Source organism: Falco biarmicus, chromosome 5 (genome assembly GCF_023638135.1).
Source record: "Falco biarmicus isolate bFalBia1 chromosome 5, bFalBia1.pri, whole genome shotgun sequence".
NCBI lineage: Eukaryota > Metazoa > Chordata > Aves > Falconiformes > Falconidae > Falco > Falco biarmicus.
In genome coordinates, this window is record NC_079292.1 from 46,955,203 (window position 1) to 46,974,539 (window position 19,337).

The 19,337-nt window shown below is 37.0% G+C and overlaps 1 protein-coding gene across 1 annotated transcript in view; it reads right to left on the reverse strand.

Annotated features, from left to right (window-relative positions):
- The window catches only part of CFAP54 (cilia and flagella associated protein 54), a 117,393-nt gene extending 98,101 nt beyond the window's left edge, over positions 1-19,292 (reverse strand). Inside the window, exons 1-8 of the mRNA XM_056341897.1 lie at positions 19,081-19,292; positions 13,592-13,697; positions 9,642-9,785; positions 7,345-7,516; positions 5,462-5,520; positions 4,005-4,148; positions 3,461-3,574; positions 3,264-3,365 (exon numbers count right to left, since the gene is read on the reverse strand). Of these exons, the coding sequence (XP_056197872.1) occupies positions 3,264-3,365; positions 3,461-3,574; positions 4,005-4,148; positions 5,462-5,520; positions 7,345-7,516; positions 9,642-9,785; positions 13,592-13,697; positions 19,081-19,277 (1,038 nt within the window). The 5' untranslated portion in view covers positions 19,278-19,292. The remainder of the gene's footprint in view (positions 1-3,263; positions 3,366-3,460; positions 3,575-4,004; positions 4,149-5,461; positions 5,521-7,344; positions 7,517-9,641; positions 9,786-13,591; positions 13,698-19,080) is intronic.
- Positions 19,293-19,337: the final 45 nt, after the last annotated feature.

Genomic DNA, 19,337 nt, shown 5'->3' on the forward strand with positions numbered 1-19,337 from the left:
GACACTTAATAAACCTACAAAATATTCTGAAATAATTATTTAAACAGTGCTTTCAGATTTTAAGTCATTCAACAAATCTTGTAAAAAACTACAAAAGGCATGCAGAAACAAATATGAACATTCAATATAATCCCTGCTTAAATAAGGTAATGAAAACTGTTATGACACATTTTAGAAGCAAAATATTTTAGTGGGGGAGTTATGAACAGTGTAATTTCTAACAATTTGTTGTTAACTTCAGGCATTCGGTTTCGTCAGACAGTCAAACATACTGCCAAACAAAATTAGCTACTGAAGATTTTTCAAGCTTCTGGAGATCAGATATATGAGATTCCTGCTATGTGACAAACAAAGGTTCCTACTAACCTGACAGGTGTCTGATGAGCAGATGCCCTATTTGAAAGCATGTTGAGTTCCTAATATCCTAATGGTTCAGCCAGACTTTCAGATGACCATCATTCAGAACTTCAGAAGTCTTCCAGAATCAACTGACCTTGAGAAAGTTGACCAGTACCCTTATATGTGCAAACCACACATACTTGAACATGCTGAAGTCCGGGCCCTATCTTGGATATTTCCAGTAAGTAAGTTTTGAAACAGGTCAATTGTGCTGTCCACACAGCTGTTCAATATTAATTACAATTCATACTTGAAACTGAAGTAAGTTTACTTCATTCTGAAAATGAATACTGAAACTTCAAAAGGCTTTGATAAGTAACTTAATGTAACAGAAGTGTTCAATACAATCAGATCATATCTGTAACATTTTGGTATAACTTCATTATAATTTTACTATTAACCAGAAGTAGTTCAAATGAACAATCTTAGTTGCTTCTGTTAAGTCTTTCTAATACAGCCAATTTTCTTTAAAAAAACCCTAACATACTAGGGAGTAACAGCAAAGAAATAATTAAATAAAAATTGACCAATATTAATTTTTTTTTAAGACAGAAAAAACATCATTGTTCTTTTGATTCAGCTTTACTGTACCTAGTGCAGTACATGTTTTTACATACAGCTTATCCCAAAGTATTTTATGAACAAATTAGATAATTATGAACAAAAAAATCCAGATTAAAACTATTAATTCAGGTCTGAATGTTTGAATCTGTTCTAGCATTAGATAAACTGTGGCAAAGGTGATGTCATTTTGTAGTATCTTGTTCCTTTTGTCTCTCTAAAAATGCAAAGGTTCCTCAATTTTGCTGTTATATTATGAGGTACATATGTAATGGATCTATACCTACATCCTAAGAATTAAAGGATGATGGAATTTCAGTCCAAGGAGACCTTGAGAAACTTGAGGAAGTAGTTCTACTGGGAGAAGTGCCAAGCTCTGCATCTGGGGAGTAATACATCTCTACAGATTGGAAACCAGCTTCTGGAGTAGCAGCACTGCCAAAAAAGACCTGGTTGTTAAACTTAAGCCAGCAGTGTCCTCTTGTCACAAAGAAGGCAAACTTCAGACTGGGATACACTAGGGGAAGTGTACAACACACTGAAAGGTTATTTTCTTCCGTTACTTAGAACTCATGGGGCTCTACAGTTTTGGGCTCCTTTGTGTAAGAAGGATGCTAAGAAACAGGACAGGGTACCATGGAGGTCTACCAAGATATTTAGGGGCATAAACCACAAAAGAATCGGCTGAGGAAGCCTGGCAAACAGGAGGCTAATGGGTGACCTAATAGCTGCCTACAACTACTTGAAGAGTGATAAAATTAAGCAGACCAAGCTCTTCTGAGTAGAAACAGACAGTGTAACAAGGAGTAATGACCACAGTTTCAACTTTGGGGGACTGGACTAGATTACTTCAGATGATTCTGAAAGCATCAGGGGTGACTTGCAGACTGGACACTAGAAAAAGTATGTTAACTAGGAAAGTAGGGCAGTACAGGAAGAGGTTCTCTAGATTGACTAGGGAATCTTATTCATTGAAGGTTTTGAAGACAAAGCCACATCTAATTTGAGATATCATGGGCAAAAGTCATATTTCAAGTCAGAGGCTGGACTAAATGACTTTCAGGAGTCCCATTCAACCAACATCCTTACTCCTGTGATACTGTTCTTCATAATGCAGTATTTGCAAAAGAAAATAATTTACTTAATAAAATCAAACTATCTACAGTTATACCACCATCAGCTAAGAACATTCCACAGAATAATGGTTTTTATCACAAGAGGGTGTCACAATGCAAAGAGGTCACAATCTTTTGCTTACATGGGTGCAAAGCATCCCAATGAGTAGGCAATATTACTCCAGTAAAAGAACGTGGTTTGGGGAGCTTGCTGATTAGTACTTTCAGTCACTCTCCTCTGCCAGCTTCCTACGGAATACTGCAATAATTAAATTTATTTAAATCACAGTTGCAAACAGTAAGAAAACAGAACAACCACCTGTCCATCATAAAGGGAATAACCACTCAGACAAAAGCATCCTCAATCAACATGAGAACTTTCTGTTCTATCTGTGCAGTCCTGTATCTAGGAAAGGTCTCGAATTTGAAAGACCTGCCAACTCATGACTAAAAATGGGTGATACAGTTTAAGTAAGATGCATAAACATTATGAACCCACACAGTAGCATAATGGCATAAAGATAAAATTAACTGCTAAAGTTTGATATATTGAAGTCTGCATGCTGACCAAAAAAGGGACAATGCACTCACACAAAAAAGCATTTTCTCTGCTTATTTATAATCCTTATCCCAATGGATAACTCGTTTTTGACACTGCCTGAAAACAGCACAAGGAAAGTGTGAAACTTGAGGAGATTCATTACTTCCTTAGAAGTCTACTTTGTACCCTGAATGTCTTTCTCTAATTCATGAAGTGGCCTTCAAAAATACTTTCTCAAGACTTAAGAGAGTTCTCCATTCTAAGTATAAATAAATTTAAAAACACATAGCTTTTTTTCAAAGTACCCCTTTTTCTTCACAGTAATTTAACACATCAGGGCAAACTCAGAACTCCCATACACTTGGTATGAATGTGAACAAGATTTCTTGTATTTTTATTGCTAACATAATTGCTAAAGGAAAAAATGCTGGAAAACAATCACTATTTTCCAAAGTAGTAATTACTACATCTTGACTCTTGTCAACTTTGTTCTGAATTTTAATAATAAATTATGTTAACTATGAAACCGAAAGAGTAAAACTTTCTCTTTGTGAATAGCACCATGTGTATTAAGCAGAATTATATCACATATTCATCCCATGCAAATAGTAAACAAATAGAAGGATTACACAAAATGTTTGACTTACGTTTTGTGCTTCTTTCAGGCTAAGTCTTAACTTAGGTCGAAAGTAGCGTTTTGGCTTTCTTCTGGACTCATATACTGCTCTCTTGAAAATCATTACTGACATCTGACACAAAGAAAAAAGTAAGTAAATAACTGTGTTGTGTTCTGTTCATAGATTGTAACTATTCTACCTGTTTATAATGAATTGTAGAATGATACCTTTAGAGTGGCTTCTCTAAAAATCTTTTTTGTCTCTGAGTTTTCCAGTGAAGAACTGATGCTTTCTAATTGCTTCAGTTCATCAATTTTAATCAGACCATGGCGAGCAAATATCTGTCCGAAGCATTAAAAAAATAGTTATACTCTGTTTTCATATTCTGTATGTTGGTACTTAATTTTAGAATTATATCATTCTTGAATTCAGACAACTACAAAGAGCTGCAATGCAAAGACAGGTCATGAACAATAACTGAAAAGGAGATGAAAACCTTTGCAAAATACCTTCTGTATATGTGAATGGGAGCTAGACACTACTTAATGCTGGAAGTCTATGACTGTGATTATATTACAAAGTATTATTACATTTAACTTCTAATTGATTACGCATTTACATGTGGAAACACACCTCCACTTTGTAGTTGAATTTTGGAATACGGACAGAACTCTAAATACATATGAACTGATAATAAGCAGGAATATTTAAATAAATATTTATTTCCCATTTGATCATATCTGAAATGCTATGTATGATAAATCGGGATACCTCTCCATGAATGCTGGCTTGACAATCAAAATAACACTGAGAAACTGCCGTATATAGGGTGGATCTCCACGTCAAATAATGTACAGATAAGAGTGGAATGGATGATTCCATACATATACTGGCCCACAGTAAATATTCCAGGACCTGTATTGAAGAAATCCAGTTTCAAACTGAATGCATTTTAACCTACATAAATACACTTGCTATTACTAAACAACACATACAAAGACTTATCCTCACCTGTAATGTGTTTTATTGGCTGTGAAGCATTTCTTCTGCATATTATTGGTTTTTTCCCATCTGAAACTGTTGTCAAGTATTATATTTTAGCCTCCAAACTACCTTAACCATTCCAGTTCACTACAGCCTTGCCACCAGACAAAGGTCCTGCCCTTCCCTCTCATCTGCTCTTATCATGAGAGATAGCCCTCTCCTTTGTGTCATCTCTAGTGACCATTTTTTTTTCTGTTAGTTTTCAGCTAGATCAGCAAGGTTATTCGGAATGCAATGGAGTCTGCATTCCTTGGTGACAGGCTGAGCCTGAATTATTTTACAACCATGGAACTACACTATCAGCTCTTAACATGAGGGCCATCATAGTCATTGCAGCAGTCTAATTTTAAGAAGTCCTACTAAACTGATAGAACAATATCTTCCCCTTGTATTTTCTTTGGGTCAGGTGTTTCCTGAGGTACCCAAAATATGCACAACCTTAATCCTAAATTAAGTCAATATACAGATTTTCTGTTTGTCCGAATTTAAAGACTCTAAAATATACCTACAATAAATTCCTCTGTTTTCTGTACAGTAAAAACTTGAATATGTTAAAGAAGGTGCTAAATCACTTCTGATTTCAGTAAGAGATGTTCAAAGAGAAAAAAACTCTCTCCTGCTCGATGAAAGATTAATATAACCAGCAGACAAGAAAATATACTGGATTAAGGCTGAGTCAGACTCTCTTCCAGTTTTAGGAGAAAAAAGTAAAGCCAAGAAAAAAAATGCATTCATAGTTAAAAAAAAAAAAGGGCAAGGGGTAAAGGCCAGGTCTATTTTTGTCAAGTATTTACAACTGAAAACCTTGCCACCAGGTGTCAGTACATTTCCACATCTTAAGAAACAAACGACCAATTCCTGGGACTTGATACAGTTGTCAAAAAAAAAAAAAAAATATGCATCGAGAACCCTCTGAAACAGTCCAACATACCTCATCTCAAACACCAGCAAGACATTATGCTGGGCTCCATTCCACAACTAAGGAAAAGGCAGAATCATGAAGGCATGAGGGCTTAGAAATCAGCTATTTTGCAATCTAGACATTTTATTCCCTTGTGACAAAAGTGCTACTTTTGGCAATGACAATGTTATAGAAAAGTCAAGAGTATAGTGTTATGCAAAATACAGGTGTATTTTCAAATCTTCTGTAAATTTTTAAAATGCTTCTATTTATTTGGCCATACCTTAGCAGACTGACCTAGCATCATCAAACGTCTGCATATGGTGTAAATATGAAGAGTACCTGAAAAAAGAAAAAATAGAAAATAGGCAAATTCTATAATCCTACATTAAATTTGTTAAACTAACCAACTGAAACTTTTTCTTAATAACTGGGTTGTTACTTCCAGAGACTGAAAAATAAACTAATTATTTTTCTATAACTACTTTTAAATTAGAGAAGGTGGAGCCATTAAATTCTTGGGCATTATTAGCTTCAAAAATACTAATACAATGAAGTAGTATAATAGAAGAATGAAATCTTAAAAATATACTACATAAAATTTTTATTAAGTAACAGACAGAGAGAAAAATCTTAGTTTTATCCCCAAATGCCAGGCTCTTAAAAAAAAAATATTACCTCTCCTCACAGATCTTACCTTACATAATTGTTTTAATCTGTCATGGCACTGTCCTGGCAGACAACGCCACTACTATGTGACAGTAAGTATGATAACTTAAATGAAGAAAATTGTGACTAGAGTTTTCAAGAGCATCAAAATTACTTACAAATAAAATCCTGTCAAAAAAAATCTTAATTTAGGCTATGTCACAAAATTGCATTTCAAAAATCAGCCCTAGAAGTATAAAAGATATTGCAGTTCTTGGAGGGAAAAAACCCAACTATTCTTCTGTCTGTATGAATATTCAGAATGGGACACCTATGGCAGTGGGAGGCATCACAATGTCAACTGTCATAGCTAGAAGGGTATTATTATCCCAATAAGCATGGAGCAAGCATTAAGAAGATTTCCTTTTAACAGTCAAATCTCTAATAAGGCACAAAATCTATTGCCAGAAATTGCAGAAAAATGGTCAGGAACTGGGGAAAATCTGAGTTATTGCCAACTTCTAATTAGATTAGATTAGATTAGATTATTGGCTAGGCTTGGTACAGAGACCTGTCCCACACAGAGGTAGTGGGACTTAAGAATGCCAGGTGAGTATATTTTAATTTTAATTCTTCTCCCACAGAAACAGTCAAACAAAAAACAGACCTCAAAAGTAGAGACTGATGGCAACGGCAGTCCCAGCAAAACAAAATTATAAGAATTTTGACCAATTAAAGCTCAGAGAAAGTACGTTTTCCAAAATTAAATTAAAACCACATTATTGTCTCAATTTATATTGCAACAGCTGACCATAGTAGAGCAAAGTAATAACAGCCTTTTTACTTTTGAGTAAATAGCATTGCCTTTCAAACCAAAAGTATATTATTGCTCTTCTTGAAATAAAAATCTTGATACACCAGTCTCTGTGTACCTACTTCACAGAAGTTTCATTTTTTCCTCTTTGGTTTTTTGTTGGGTTGGGGGTTTTTTGGTATGTAGCACACTAAAATCATATACAGAGATTCAAATTCTTAAATGTCATATGGTATTTTTTGGAATAGTGTCATTATTAACTCTATCATTTAAAAAATGGAAAGACATAATTCAGACAACCATCTTCTACTCTTAGATCTGCAATCCCCTTTCAAAAAAAAAAAAAAAAACCCAAAACTAACCCAAACTCATGAACACAAACATCTTATTGATTAAAAATTTTTTGAGGCTTTTTTTCAATCAGGGTTCACTTTAAAATGCTGTTAGATTTCATTTTGTTAGTACACTCTAACCACAGGTACGATAAAAAAGCTATTACTTCTACAACAGCCCACTTGAAAAAGGAACACTAGAAACTTCAGTTTAATAAATCCATATTTTAGAAAAAAAAATAAGAAAACCTTACTGTGATTGAAGACTAACTAGAGTTTTATTCATTATCTTGGTTTGACCTTAAAGAATATGTATAGTTTCCCTCAAAAGGTTTGCTTAGCAAAGAAATGTAAATGGAAAGCCTGAGGTACCATTGTAGATAAGCCAACACAAATTCTCCTGAGGTAGAGCCACTTGCATAGTGAGTCGTAATGAGGACAAGACATTGAAACAAGTCTTCAGGGACTCTTGATTCTGCAGATGTCTGTCACTGCTGCAAACCATCTGATAAATGCAAACATTTCTCTCTTGCAAAGCATGGAACTAAAACACATAGAAATATACATAAAATTAATATATAGAGAGATAAAATAGATGCATATGTCAGTTTCACATCAGCAAAGTACAACAAAATGATGCATATGAAAAGATCAAGCATACCAGAAAACAAATCAGCATGATGTTGAAATGAGCATTAGAATTTGGAGAAAGTCCTAAAGCTTTAAGGTTGCTGTACCATTAGCCTGAGTGAGTTTCCACTGTGTCCTAGGATGAAAATGCACCCAGTGCACTAGGGCTGCCTAAAGGGGTGTAGGGAGAAGGGATGAACTGAAGAGGCATTAAACTGATACTCAAAGAATCTGGCTTCAATTCTTGGCTTCTCTGTAGATGTCCCTGGAAACTAAGGCAAGTCTTAACTTTTCTACACCTCTCCATCTGTATCACAGACACATTATTCCTTACTCTCATCCATTATTTTTCTCCTCTACAGATGCATTGTTCCTTCTCTTCCTTGTAACGCCTAACATGATGTGATCTCAGTCTTGTCTGGAGTACAGAATCATCTGAACAAACCAACATGTGAGAAAATGAGCTAAGTAGGACATGACCAGTCAGTACTTATCAACCTCTAAGAAGCCTGCTAACCTGATAATATTTGAAATTATATTAATTTTTTTGCAGTTAATTCACTGAAACTGGAAGATTCAAGCCCTGGAACTCTATTTCTACTATTTCCTTAGTGTTACACTACAAAACAATAGCCAGCCACAGAATTCTGGCAAAAAAAATTGACATACAAAGCCTTTAGACGTAATCATTTGACACACTAGCATTATCCATTTCCAATTGGAGAGATCATTGTCAAATTAGATTCCATACCTGAAAATGTAGGTATATCTATCTCAGTGTCTAAAGGCCAAGTGGTAGAACAGGTATTTTAGTATAGACACATGACAACATATAACACCAGGATTGGTTCAAAGTTTAGGCAGACATACAGAAAACAGGAGAAGCCATCTCTGGAACTTCAGATTTATTTACAAACCATTTTTTAAAAACCAAAATAAAATTAATTAACATAGTCTTTGATCATAATCTCTCTAGGAAGCTGAACTATGTTTGAAAGACAAAACAAAACAAAAATAAAGTGTATCTCTTCTATCATGACATCTGCTTCTAGCTTTTAAGTAAACTCTCTGCTTTTTTTTCTCCTCACTAAACACCTATTTACAATCTAACTCTGACTAGAGGAATATGAATTTGATTAGCTCAATACACAGGAGATGCCTACAGTTTCCTTTTGTTGTTCTTGATCACAAAATAACTTGAATTAGTTTATTTTGAAGTATCTACCATGTACTGAAAATAGAGCTTCTCAGCAGAGAACTGCTTAAGATAAAATCTAATACATTTTTAGCATTCCCCTTACACCTACTGAAATACTTTCTTCCATGGATAACAAATGATAAATTAAAAGCCCCTACCTCAATAAGCAATTAACACAAAAGAATGCCAACATACCCTTGACATCACTTAGCTTCCCAGAGCTTAGAGCACTCACAAAACTGTTCAGCATTCTGCCTCTTATGTTCATAGTGAGCAAATAAGCTATTGATAGTAATCCATGCTGCTTTTTTACTGTCATGAGCCTTTTTTCACATGTAGTAGTTTTGCACATTTATGGTACAAATTGCTGTAGAATGTTTTAATTCTCTTGCACTCTGCCCAGTTCTTAGATCACACCATACAGAAATTTCTACAACTGCAGGACAGTTATCGAATTTTGTCCATATCCTGATTCTGACAGTTGTTAATAGCAACTATTTCAGAGCAAAAACTGCTGCAGACAGTTACAGAATAACCCATTCAGAGAAAATTGCCTTTTTAACATTCAGTTGATAGTTGGCTTATGCCAGAAAAGCGTAAACACTTATATTCTCTTGAAAATGTCCACCAACTCCAAATGATCATAGCATACATATGACTTAAACCTCAATACAATTTATATTGACAAACTGTTAAATATTAGTTAATATTATTATTTAATTCATATGAAGAACATTTATGGAGGATAAAATAGGCTACTTATTTTGAATCTGTGTATGTCTTTGAAAAAAAAAAAACAACCAAACAACCAAACAAAAAACAAAAAAAAACCCCAACCTACCGTAAGTACTGCATTTTTGTCTCTGAAACCATTTGGAAAAAAGATGGATGTAAATTGATGCACATCATCTATATCATCAAGGTTTATAGAAACAAACTGCTGAAGGTATCTTCCATAGCACTGTAGAAGTGCCAACTTATATTCCTGAAGAATAAATAATATGTTCTTTTTATAATTTGTATATTACATTTCAATTTCTATAAAACATGATTTTTTTTACTATCTTTTTGAAAAAAAGTATCAATGTGAAAGAGCAGCTGGAAGTGAAACAGTAAAGTTTAATACAAACATTCACCAATGTAATTTTTAATGTGAACACTCAGCATAAGAAAGGTTGAGGTACTTAAAAGAGGAGCTTGTGGTTTGGGAGCTTCTCTTTATTTTAATCTGAAATATGACATATCAGAGAACAGCTGTGAAGTATGATCCTGGGCTAATGTAATAAACTCAAAGGGTTCCTGGAATGTCCCAGCTTTGCAACAGTAATGATAATGATACTACACTTCTGAGAAAAGTACTTCATAATGCAGAACTTTATAAACAATATACAGACATCATCACTTCTCTCTCCCTTGTTTCCCTGATGTCAAAACCTTTCTTTGTAAAAAGCAGAGAGGAAGAAAAGACAAAGAATAAGATGCATTAAAAAAGAATGAAACAAGTGACAACTGAAGTTTCTGTATGGCCAAGAAGTCAGCACTAGCAGACCAGAAATTGCCCCTGGGCCTGTAAGAATGGTTAACAAACAGGATGTTGAGCTTTATTCATTCAAAATAGAGCTCCCCAGCAGCATGTTGAACCACTGTAACATCATGCTGAGACTATAGTTCAGCTCTGACTCAGATGTGGAAGTGTCATTTACTGAATCACCTCCACCACTTCCTGCAGTAAATATTATCTAGAGGTTTCTCTACCTCTCATGACACCAGTCATGACAAATTCTGGGGAAAAAGTAACTAATTTTTATTTGCAAAAATGATCCTTTAATGTTTAATCACAGAAAATTCAGAAGTATTTCCTTGCACTCACTGTTTTCAATATAAAATCCTACCACCACAGTAACACTTACCTTGAATTTTTAATCATCTGAGGAGTCTAACTCACATGGCCATATTGTCCTCTTCACTGTGTGAAAGCAGCAGCCATACACAGAAACTTTTACTTTTTACTTTTACTTTCACTGAGTGCTGTGGGCACTCAGACCCGTGTGTAATCTAATACCAGATTCAGGCTATAGTAACTCCTAGAATCCAAAGTCATGGACCAGAATACCATTAAGCTAGTTGCTGATGTATAACAAAAAGGTAGCTTCTCCCTCAAACAGTTTCAAATACCTGAATATGGCCAGAGATAACAGGCAGATACAGGCAGAGAGGGAGGGGGAAAAAATGAGTCAGTACTGATCAGTACGATGACTAATGGGTTAACCGATATGACACAATGAATTTAGGTGTGTCCTAAAAGATACATAGCAGATGTATAATAGGAAGGAATCTAAACTGAGAAGGCATTAAAAAAATAACATGAGGACAGAAAGTCGGTGCTTACCCGCTGACTACTCATATTCAATAATTCATTTTTAAAGACTACACATCACTAAGTATTATACAACATAAAGGCAGATTGAAATTTAAAATAGTTGTCAGCGGTTTTCAACTAGGAGTCATGAGGGGTATTTATGGAATAGGCTTTACCTCACCTATCACAGCACTTGGTGTTAAGAACATTCATCCTTTCAGTAAAATTTGTAACTAACTTTCATCTCACTTTTTTTCTTCTTCTTTCTTCCAGGGAAATAAAAGGATAGAATGAAAACTAAATTTGTAAAGTCAAAGAACTGCACTTTAAAATGGGAGTTCCAAAGAGAACTCATTTCAAATATTTAGGCTGGCCAGCAAAACTACTTTTTCAACAACATTGACAACTTTACTATAAAAAAAAATCACGTTACACTAGAGGATTGAAGTTGCAAGCGGAAGTCTTTACTCGGAATTCTAGACTACTTTTAGGCAATCTAGGGCCAGGTCATTAAGCATCTTGAATATAAGGACCAAATTACTACATCTGAGTTGTGCTATAAGCCAGTGTAAAGTACAGAAAGCAGGGTTTGAAGCATTTGAAATAACCTTATTGAGTACTCTGTGAGAGAAGCAGCTTCCAAGCACTAAAAGCTTCATGTAATATTCCAGAAATTCCTAGGGCCCAGAAGCTATGAAAACTTGAAGAAAACATGAACATGAAGAAAACATGAATGGAATTGCCCAGGCAATGAAGGGGCTATTAATTAATGCAGTTATTCAAACTTCCTTAAGAATTTGTGAGCATTCCTAAACCTATACCATGAGCCCTACCTTCAATTAAAATTACTCCACAGTTATGGACTGTTGTATATGCCTTCCTCAACCTACCAGTGAGTGCTGAGAGCTGCTGAAGTTCAGCTTCAGTTTGCTGTTCTTGACTCAGGAGGCAGGCCACTTCTGGGGAATTCTTTAGGGCAGATGCAGTGAAGGATATATAACACTTCATAACATCTGCATGATACTCATACCTTTGCCATAGTCTGCCGAAAAGCTCCCCTAGTAGCCACATATATATGTGCTTTCCATAAATGGCATTTATCCTTGCTGGATTCCATAAATGAAGGACATAATAGCAGAAGAAGTTTCACTGGGTATGTTCCTCCAAAAGACAGCCCCTCAAACTGTATTGACAGATTTCCAATTATGCTTTCTTCTTTACTGGGAAAAAGGTTTTAAGCTAGGAAAGTATTATTGACAAAATAAATATCTTCCAATATGTTTATGGCAAAAAGTAGAAAAATCCAGGGATGGATCATTACAAACATAAAATCACATTAAGCAGATAGCATCTATTTAGGAGCTGTCCCTTACTCTAGATTATGCTAATTGTCTACAAACTTTAGGTGTATTCCCCCAAGCAACTTTTCAAGTGCTGGACCTTTAAAATAAATTAACCTATAATTCTGTAACGCTTCAGTATTTCTGCTTCATAACTGTATCACTCAGGACCACACATACTTCTTCAATCCTAAAAAGAATGACTTGCAACTAGATTTCAACTCTACATCTCTGAGCTGCTTCTGAGTGTTGTTTAGTAATTATCCTTGAAAACTCCAGTTTTTAGAACATGATCTTCTGACACAAATATCACTGAAGTGGTAAGTGGCACACATTTGAGGGCTTCTTTCCCAGCAGACATAAAGGACAAATATTATATAAGAATATAACATAAGACCAGCCTTACAGAGTCAGACCAATAGTTACTAGCCCAGTATCCCATCTCCAACAGTAGCCAGTAACAGATGATCAGGTAAGAGTATAAAAAGAGAGTCACGTAGTGTAACATACCTCAAATACTCTCAAAGTCTTCAACAATCTAGCTCCTGAATCTCTTTTAGTTGCAATTTACCCTTTCTGAGGAGACCAAAACTGCACACAGAATTCAAGATGCAGGACCATTGTTGATAGATATAGTTGTATAATGTGTAATTGCACTCCCAGTTTTGTTCTCTGTTCCTCTCCTGACAATTCTTTACATTCACATTTGGTTAACTGAGCACTGAGTTGACATTTCAGTGGAACAAACCAGCACTGCTCTATCATTGTTATTTGTGTTTAAGCAGCATCTACAGGTGTAGTCAGATACTGTACTCTACTGTGTTGACATATCAAACAAATATTAAAGAAATATTTTGGGGTATTCAAAAAGGCAATGGGTGCATAGAAAATACAGATATAGTAAATATGAAAAAATCAGGGCAACTTTACAATAATAAGCAAGAGACACAAACCAACAACTCTCACTGGAATTACTTTGTAAAAGTTTTTGCTAGTTTCTAAAGTTTACAGTAAAATATTAAAAATTAAAGCAGCATAGAAACATAATGAAACAGACTGTGACTGAGCCTTTTCTGTTTTCATATGACTTACTTTGATCTGAACAAGGGAATCACCAACTTTCAGAAGTTTTTCATTGTAATACCACTCTGGCAGTCGAGGCTTATATTTGATCCAGATATTAAACAAAGTATTTGCTCTAAAAAAGATACAGGAGAAAAGGTTTCAGATTAAACTGACAGTAGACCTGTCATAACAAGTAAACAAATAAAGAAAACTTCTAATTGTGAAAACTCCTTTCTTCCAAATCTATTTGAACCTCTACGTATTTCAAAACAAGTGATCATTAAAACTAGTTTTAACAAGCAGCCAAGGACATTTCTGGGTTTCATTTCTGTCACCAGTTTTTATCACACATTTAAAATGGAATTAATTTTCTCCTGTGTAAATTCTTACTAAGATGTCTTCATATTAATCCCCTTGCGTTGTTCAAACATGGTCACAGGTGGAAAATCTGTCCCACCTTTCAGCTAGTATTTGAGAGGTTCTGTTTGAAGAAACAATTTGATAATTTAAAGAAACTCAGTGAATTACAGCTCACAGCAATTATTGGGCTGGAAACTACAGATGCGAAGAGCAGGAAAAAAAGATCCCAAAATAACATTGCATGTCAGGTAGCAGCAAACTTGGGAACTGGTAGCCATGGAACAAACCACAGAGTTATGGTATATGGAGCTATAGAGCTCATGGTATGTAGAGCTATACCATGAATCACAAAAGAAGAAAGTCATTAGAAAACTTCTAGCATAAACTGCATTTGGTATGAAATGTTCAGAAATTTTAGATCATAAAGGGTAGGATTCAGAGAGAAGCAGATGACACATTTATTAAAATAGGTTTTCTGGCAATCATTGCAATGCTCTTCTCTTGCATCTGCCTGTTATTTTAGCCACAGTTGTCATCAAGGATGATTTTGAGTAACAAATTACTTATTTGGCTGAACCAGCAAGCCTCCCATAAACAGTAACTGGCTCTAAGCAGCTTGCTTCCTCTACAGCAGAACTGACTATATCATGCCAGGTTTATAGTCCCTACTGACTGCTGTTTGATGGGCTAGTGCCTTCATGTGTACAACCTTCCCACCCTAGACTTCCTTAAGAAAGCTATGTTCAAACTAGAAAACAACAATTGATCAGACAGACAGACTTATAATCACAGGGATTTTTCAGAAAAGAAACCTGTTACCAAACTATTAAGAGTATTGATTGTGTTCACAGTGCCAGGTATCTCTTAACAAATCACTTGTACAGAAACCTCAGCAAAGAGTGCCTTGTGAAACCACCACAGCTTAATTATTCATAGGCAGCAATTTACAAGGAAGGAAAACAACTGAAGAGAATGGAAATAATGTTTGAAAATAACCTTCTGGCTGAATTCTCACATGTAAACCTGATGCTTACTGGTATGAGGTAGCTGGAACACTGTCTTTTAAGACAGTGATGGTAGACTAGAATGCAAGACACTTTCTTAAACTGTTTTCTGACATTCAGGAACTTGGAATCCATTCCCATGGTCTCCCAGACAGCTCTTCATTTCAGCTTATAACAAGACTCCAAATAAAAAAGTCACAGTAAGTAACATCATTTTTTCCGCACAGAAAGCTGCAAGACACCTTCACATTTCAAGGTGAAACAGATGGCTGTATGAGAAACCTGTCAAAATGACCTTTATACCACAGAATTACAACAAATAATCGTTTTCTTTCTTAAAGTATCATCTCAGCGCAATTCTGTTTTTGAAAGTAAGCAGCAAAGAAATAAGGAGGACATTCTAGAGGCGTGTCCCAAAGGAAAAATGCACCAACAGCACAAACTAGCTTACAAAAAGCAGCAATCTGAGTAAACGTTCTAAGGCATGGGTTTTTTAAAGGAAACTATAGCCCCACCTAATGAAGAGCACCTTCCAAACGGGGAATGAGTTCCTCCATAAGTATAAGAATGGTCCATAATACGTAAACAATTAACAGCCTGCGTGGCTACTGACTTCTTACATGGAGAGAAGTATCCCTCTACAGTTAGTAGGGATAAATCTGCTAAGAGGCTCCAAAGTGAAGGAATCTGTCAGGTATATGAGCAGAGTTCCCCTGGCCTATCAAAGGAAGAAACTTAGGATAAGACTTCCAGAGTCAAATAGTTTTGATGGATACTACTGGGAGGGGAGAGAGAAAGAAAAGGAAGAAAGACAAAGAAGAAGAAGAATAGGAAGAAGAATTAGAAGAAGAATTAGAAGAAGAAGAAGAATTAGAAGAAGAAGAAGAATAGAAAGAAGAAGAAGGAGGTCATTAATCAGGTTGTAAGGCTGTAAAGTAACTGATAGTAAGAATGACTGTGAATAAAGCTCTGGAAGGTGAGACTAATAAACTTCTTTAAGATGGATCAACTGAAAAGTCCCTAGTGAAGGTCATCTTCACCTTTTGTTTTGAATGCTCATATTAACACATGAGCTTCTTTGATATACTAAACAAGTAACAAGTCTGTAATAAACTAGTTTAGTAACATAGTGACAAATCTGACTCGACTTTCAGCTTCGATGGGAAGATCAAGGTAAATTGTACCTGCTACAATGCCCTGACTAACTACTAATGAATTCATGACACAGGAATGTTTCTTTGATACAGACAAAGCAGGAGAGTGAGGCACTTCCCAAACAGCTCATCAGCCTTTGCTTTAAACAGGCTATAGGACACCTGAATAACAAGTTAAGCAAGTGGTTTCTTTAAAAAATACTGGGCTGTTGAAGCTCAGAGATTAAGTTTATTTATTTCCAATCATTCTATGAATTAAAAAAAAAAAATAAATCCCTAAGGTTAACCCCATAATAGTGTGCACAGGGTAAGGCCCACATGACTACACTTCTGGGCCAAAAGTCTTTACTACAGGTAGTAAAGGATTCTCTCACACTGATGAAAAGATGCCTTGTTAAATAAGGGTGGCTACACCACATAACACAAGATAAAATCAATAGTTCAAGATAATCCTTGGATAGCCCCACTGCCAAGAGAAATGGGTAAAACAAATTCTCATTTAGGTGAGGAAAAAAATGGTTTTGATTGCTACTTCTTTTGATTGAAAAGATTCATGATTCCAGTACAGGGCAAGTCCTCAGTAATTTTTGTTTCTAATTTCTAGTGTTCTAGGTGTGTTCTAAGTGCCTAAATCACAGCCTTACTGTTGACTTATCAACACCAAGGGCTGGCAGCATTGGAGAAATTAACCTGACAATTTTACTTTTCTAAACTGAACATACTTGCCATGTGGAAGCTGGGTTTCTTGCTTGTTGAATAGCAAGAACACTTTAATCTCAACCCATGTCAGGAAAAGTAGTTTGATAAATGGCACAGCAACAAGTCTTTAGAGCATTTAGGAAAGCATCTGTAATAACCATTACCTTCAGAAATTCTTAGGCACAACTAGACTAAGGCTGGTTCTGCAAGTAGCACATGCTCCAATTTTGAGTTATCAATGAGCCAAGAGAGAAAAGAAACAGCTCTGAAATTTCACAATCATAAATAAATACTCATAACTTTGCTAGCTGCCTGAATATATACTAAGAATCAGAATTCCAGTCTTCTGTCTCTGTACTGCCCCTATACAAATGAATAATGCCAGAAGATGCAGAGCTACTGGGAGCTTCATGTTACTCAACATACTCAATGCCCTGGAATTTCTGTACGTATCATCACTACCAGTAACTTCTGGGATCAAAACTCAGATAGCATTAGTTCTCCTTTCCATGATGAACGCTGCAGAATTCTTTGGATGAGAAAATACTCTTATGCCAACTGAGTTATGTGTGGACATAGGTCACATCTACAAAATATCAGTCTGAGTAAGACAGAGACTACTCAGGTCAAAAAATTCCAGAGGGTAAAGTAAAGAAAGACTTGGAGACACTTCACAAAAACTGATAGCTTGGCATGACATTGCAATCAGATCAGATTCAGCATGCCCAACTCGCAACCAGAAGATACAATGAATGTGTTCATTATCAGGTGTTTTGGTGGTGTCGGAAGCAGCTGAGTGGTGTTCCCTCTTCTACGGGGCCTAGAGGGAATAACTTTCAAAATAAGAATACAGATCAGCTAAAACAACAACAACAAAAAAAAAGGTCTGAAGCTACAGAAAGTCTTAAAAACAGCAAAGCACTGAAATCAGCTGCTGAAGCAATATAAAAAGCCAATACACTGAGATTCAAAACACTAGAGGCAAAAGTCTGGAGACTGATGCCTGCATGATAGATCTAGGCCTAGATCTGATGATGAACATGCAACATAAACAAATTGGAAATCTAGATAGCTTAGAAAAGGAAAGATCTCCAGCGTAGACAAGTGCCAGGCTGCAGAATCTGAGAACATCCTGAAAACATATACAGCTCCTTTAGAGGAGAGTTGTTTGTGGACTAAAGTACCAAGTGAAATACTTACGGGTAGAAGCTGCACCTAAGTGATAAGCTAACCACTCTATAATCTAACTCCTGTGCTGTTTTTTGAATGAACTTTTGATTACCTGGGAAACTTTCAATTTTTCTGTTAGAATTGTATATTTAGAATAGAACTCTGCTCAGATAACAACTACATAAAATCAACCTTTTACCTTAAAAGAAGCAGTTGAACTTTTATCTCATAATGTACCTAAATGCAGCAGGAAGAACTACATGAGAAATGCACAGTCTATAAAAGACATGTGCATGCACTATGAATCATACACTGACTCCAGTTGCTCTATCTTAACTGCATTACAAAATATAGATTTATGCATACCCACAGATATGCATGTAAGCGAGCAAACAAATATGCACCATTACACTTGCCATATGCTCTGCCCGCATCTGTGCGTATAAAAATATACCAATGTAGACACAGACATATGCACAAAAAGAGCTGTGTCGCGTTATCCTCATGTGGCCCCACTGCGAGCGCATCTTTTGAAGGCGTGTAAGTGCCCACAAGTATTCACCCTCACACCACTGGCAGGCTGCCAGTTGCTCCAGCACTGTGAAGGGATTTTCCTACCAGAAAGCTCAGGCAGCTTTGATACAGTCAGCAGTGGTGCTGCCAACTTCCACACCACCTCGTGCTTTTCCCCTAGAGCATTAACTTCTAGGAAGTGCTGAAAAAGGAGGTGTTCAGATTTCTGAGGGTTTTCGATTAAAAAAAAATAATAACGCGAGCAGTTTTCCAGTGTTCTGGCACACTGCTGGAAATGCTGACCCAGGTGAACAAGCTCCTGGCTAGCTCCCAGGTCGGGGCAGCGGGAGGGAAGGGGCTCCCCGGCCCGTGGGGTGAGGAGTGAGCCCGGAAGGAACGAAGGGGTGAGGAGAGGGGGGCGGCGGTGCCCGGGGGCCGGGCCGGGCGCCGGGGTGAGGCGCCGCGGGGAAGGGGCAGGAGGAGGCGAGCAAAGAGTGCGGGGAGCGGTCGAGGGGGGGGGGGGGGGGTTGAGGCAAGGGGCAGGCGGGAACGGCAAGTGGCTCCCGGAGCGGGTGGCGACGCGGGGACGACAGGAGGGCGGCAGCGCAGCCCCTACCCGCGGCGGTGCATGTCGTGGCGCCGCGGCTTGGCCTCCCCCGCGCCTCCCAGCCGCCGCAGGAAGCCCAGGACGTCCCGCAGCTCGGCTTCGAAGCTGTCCACCACCGGGTTGCCTGGCGCCACGGCCCCGAAGAAAGCGGCCGGCAGGGGCTGCGGGACCGAGGCGGGAAGCGGCGGCCCGGCGGCCTCCGCCATGCTCCGCTCAGGCCGCGGCGGTAACGCGTCGGCGTCGCCAGGCAACGACCTCGGGCAAAC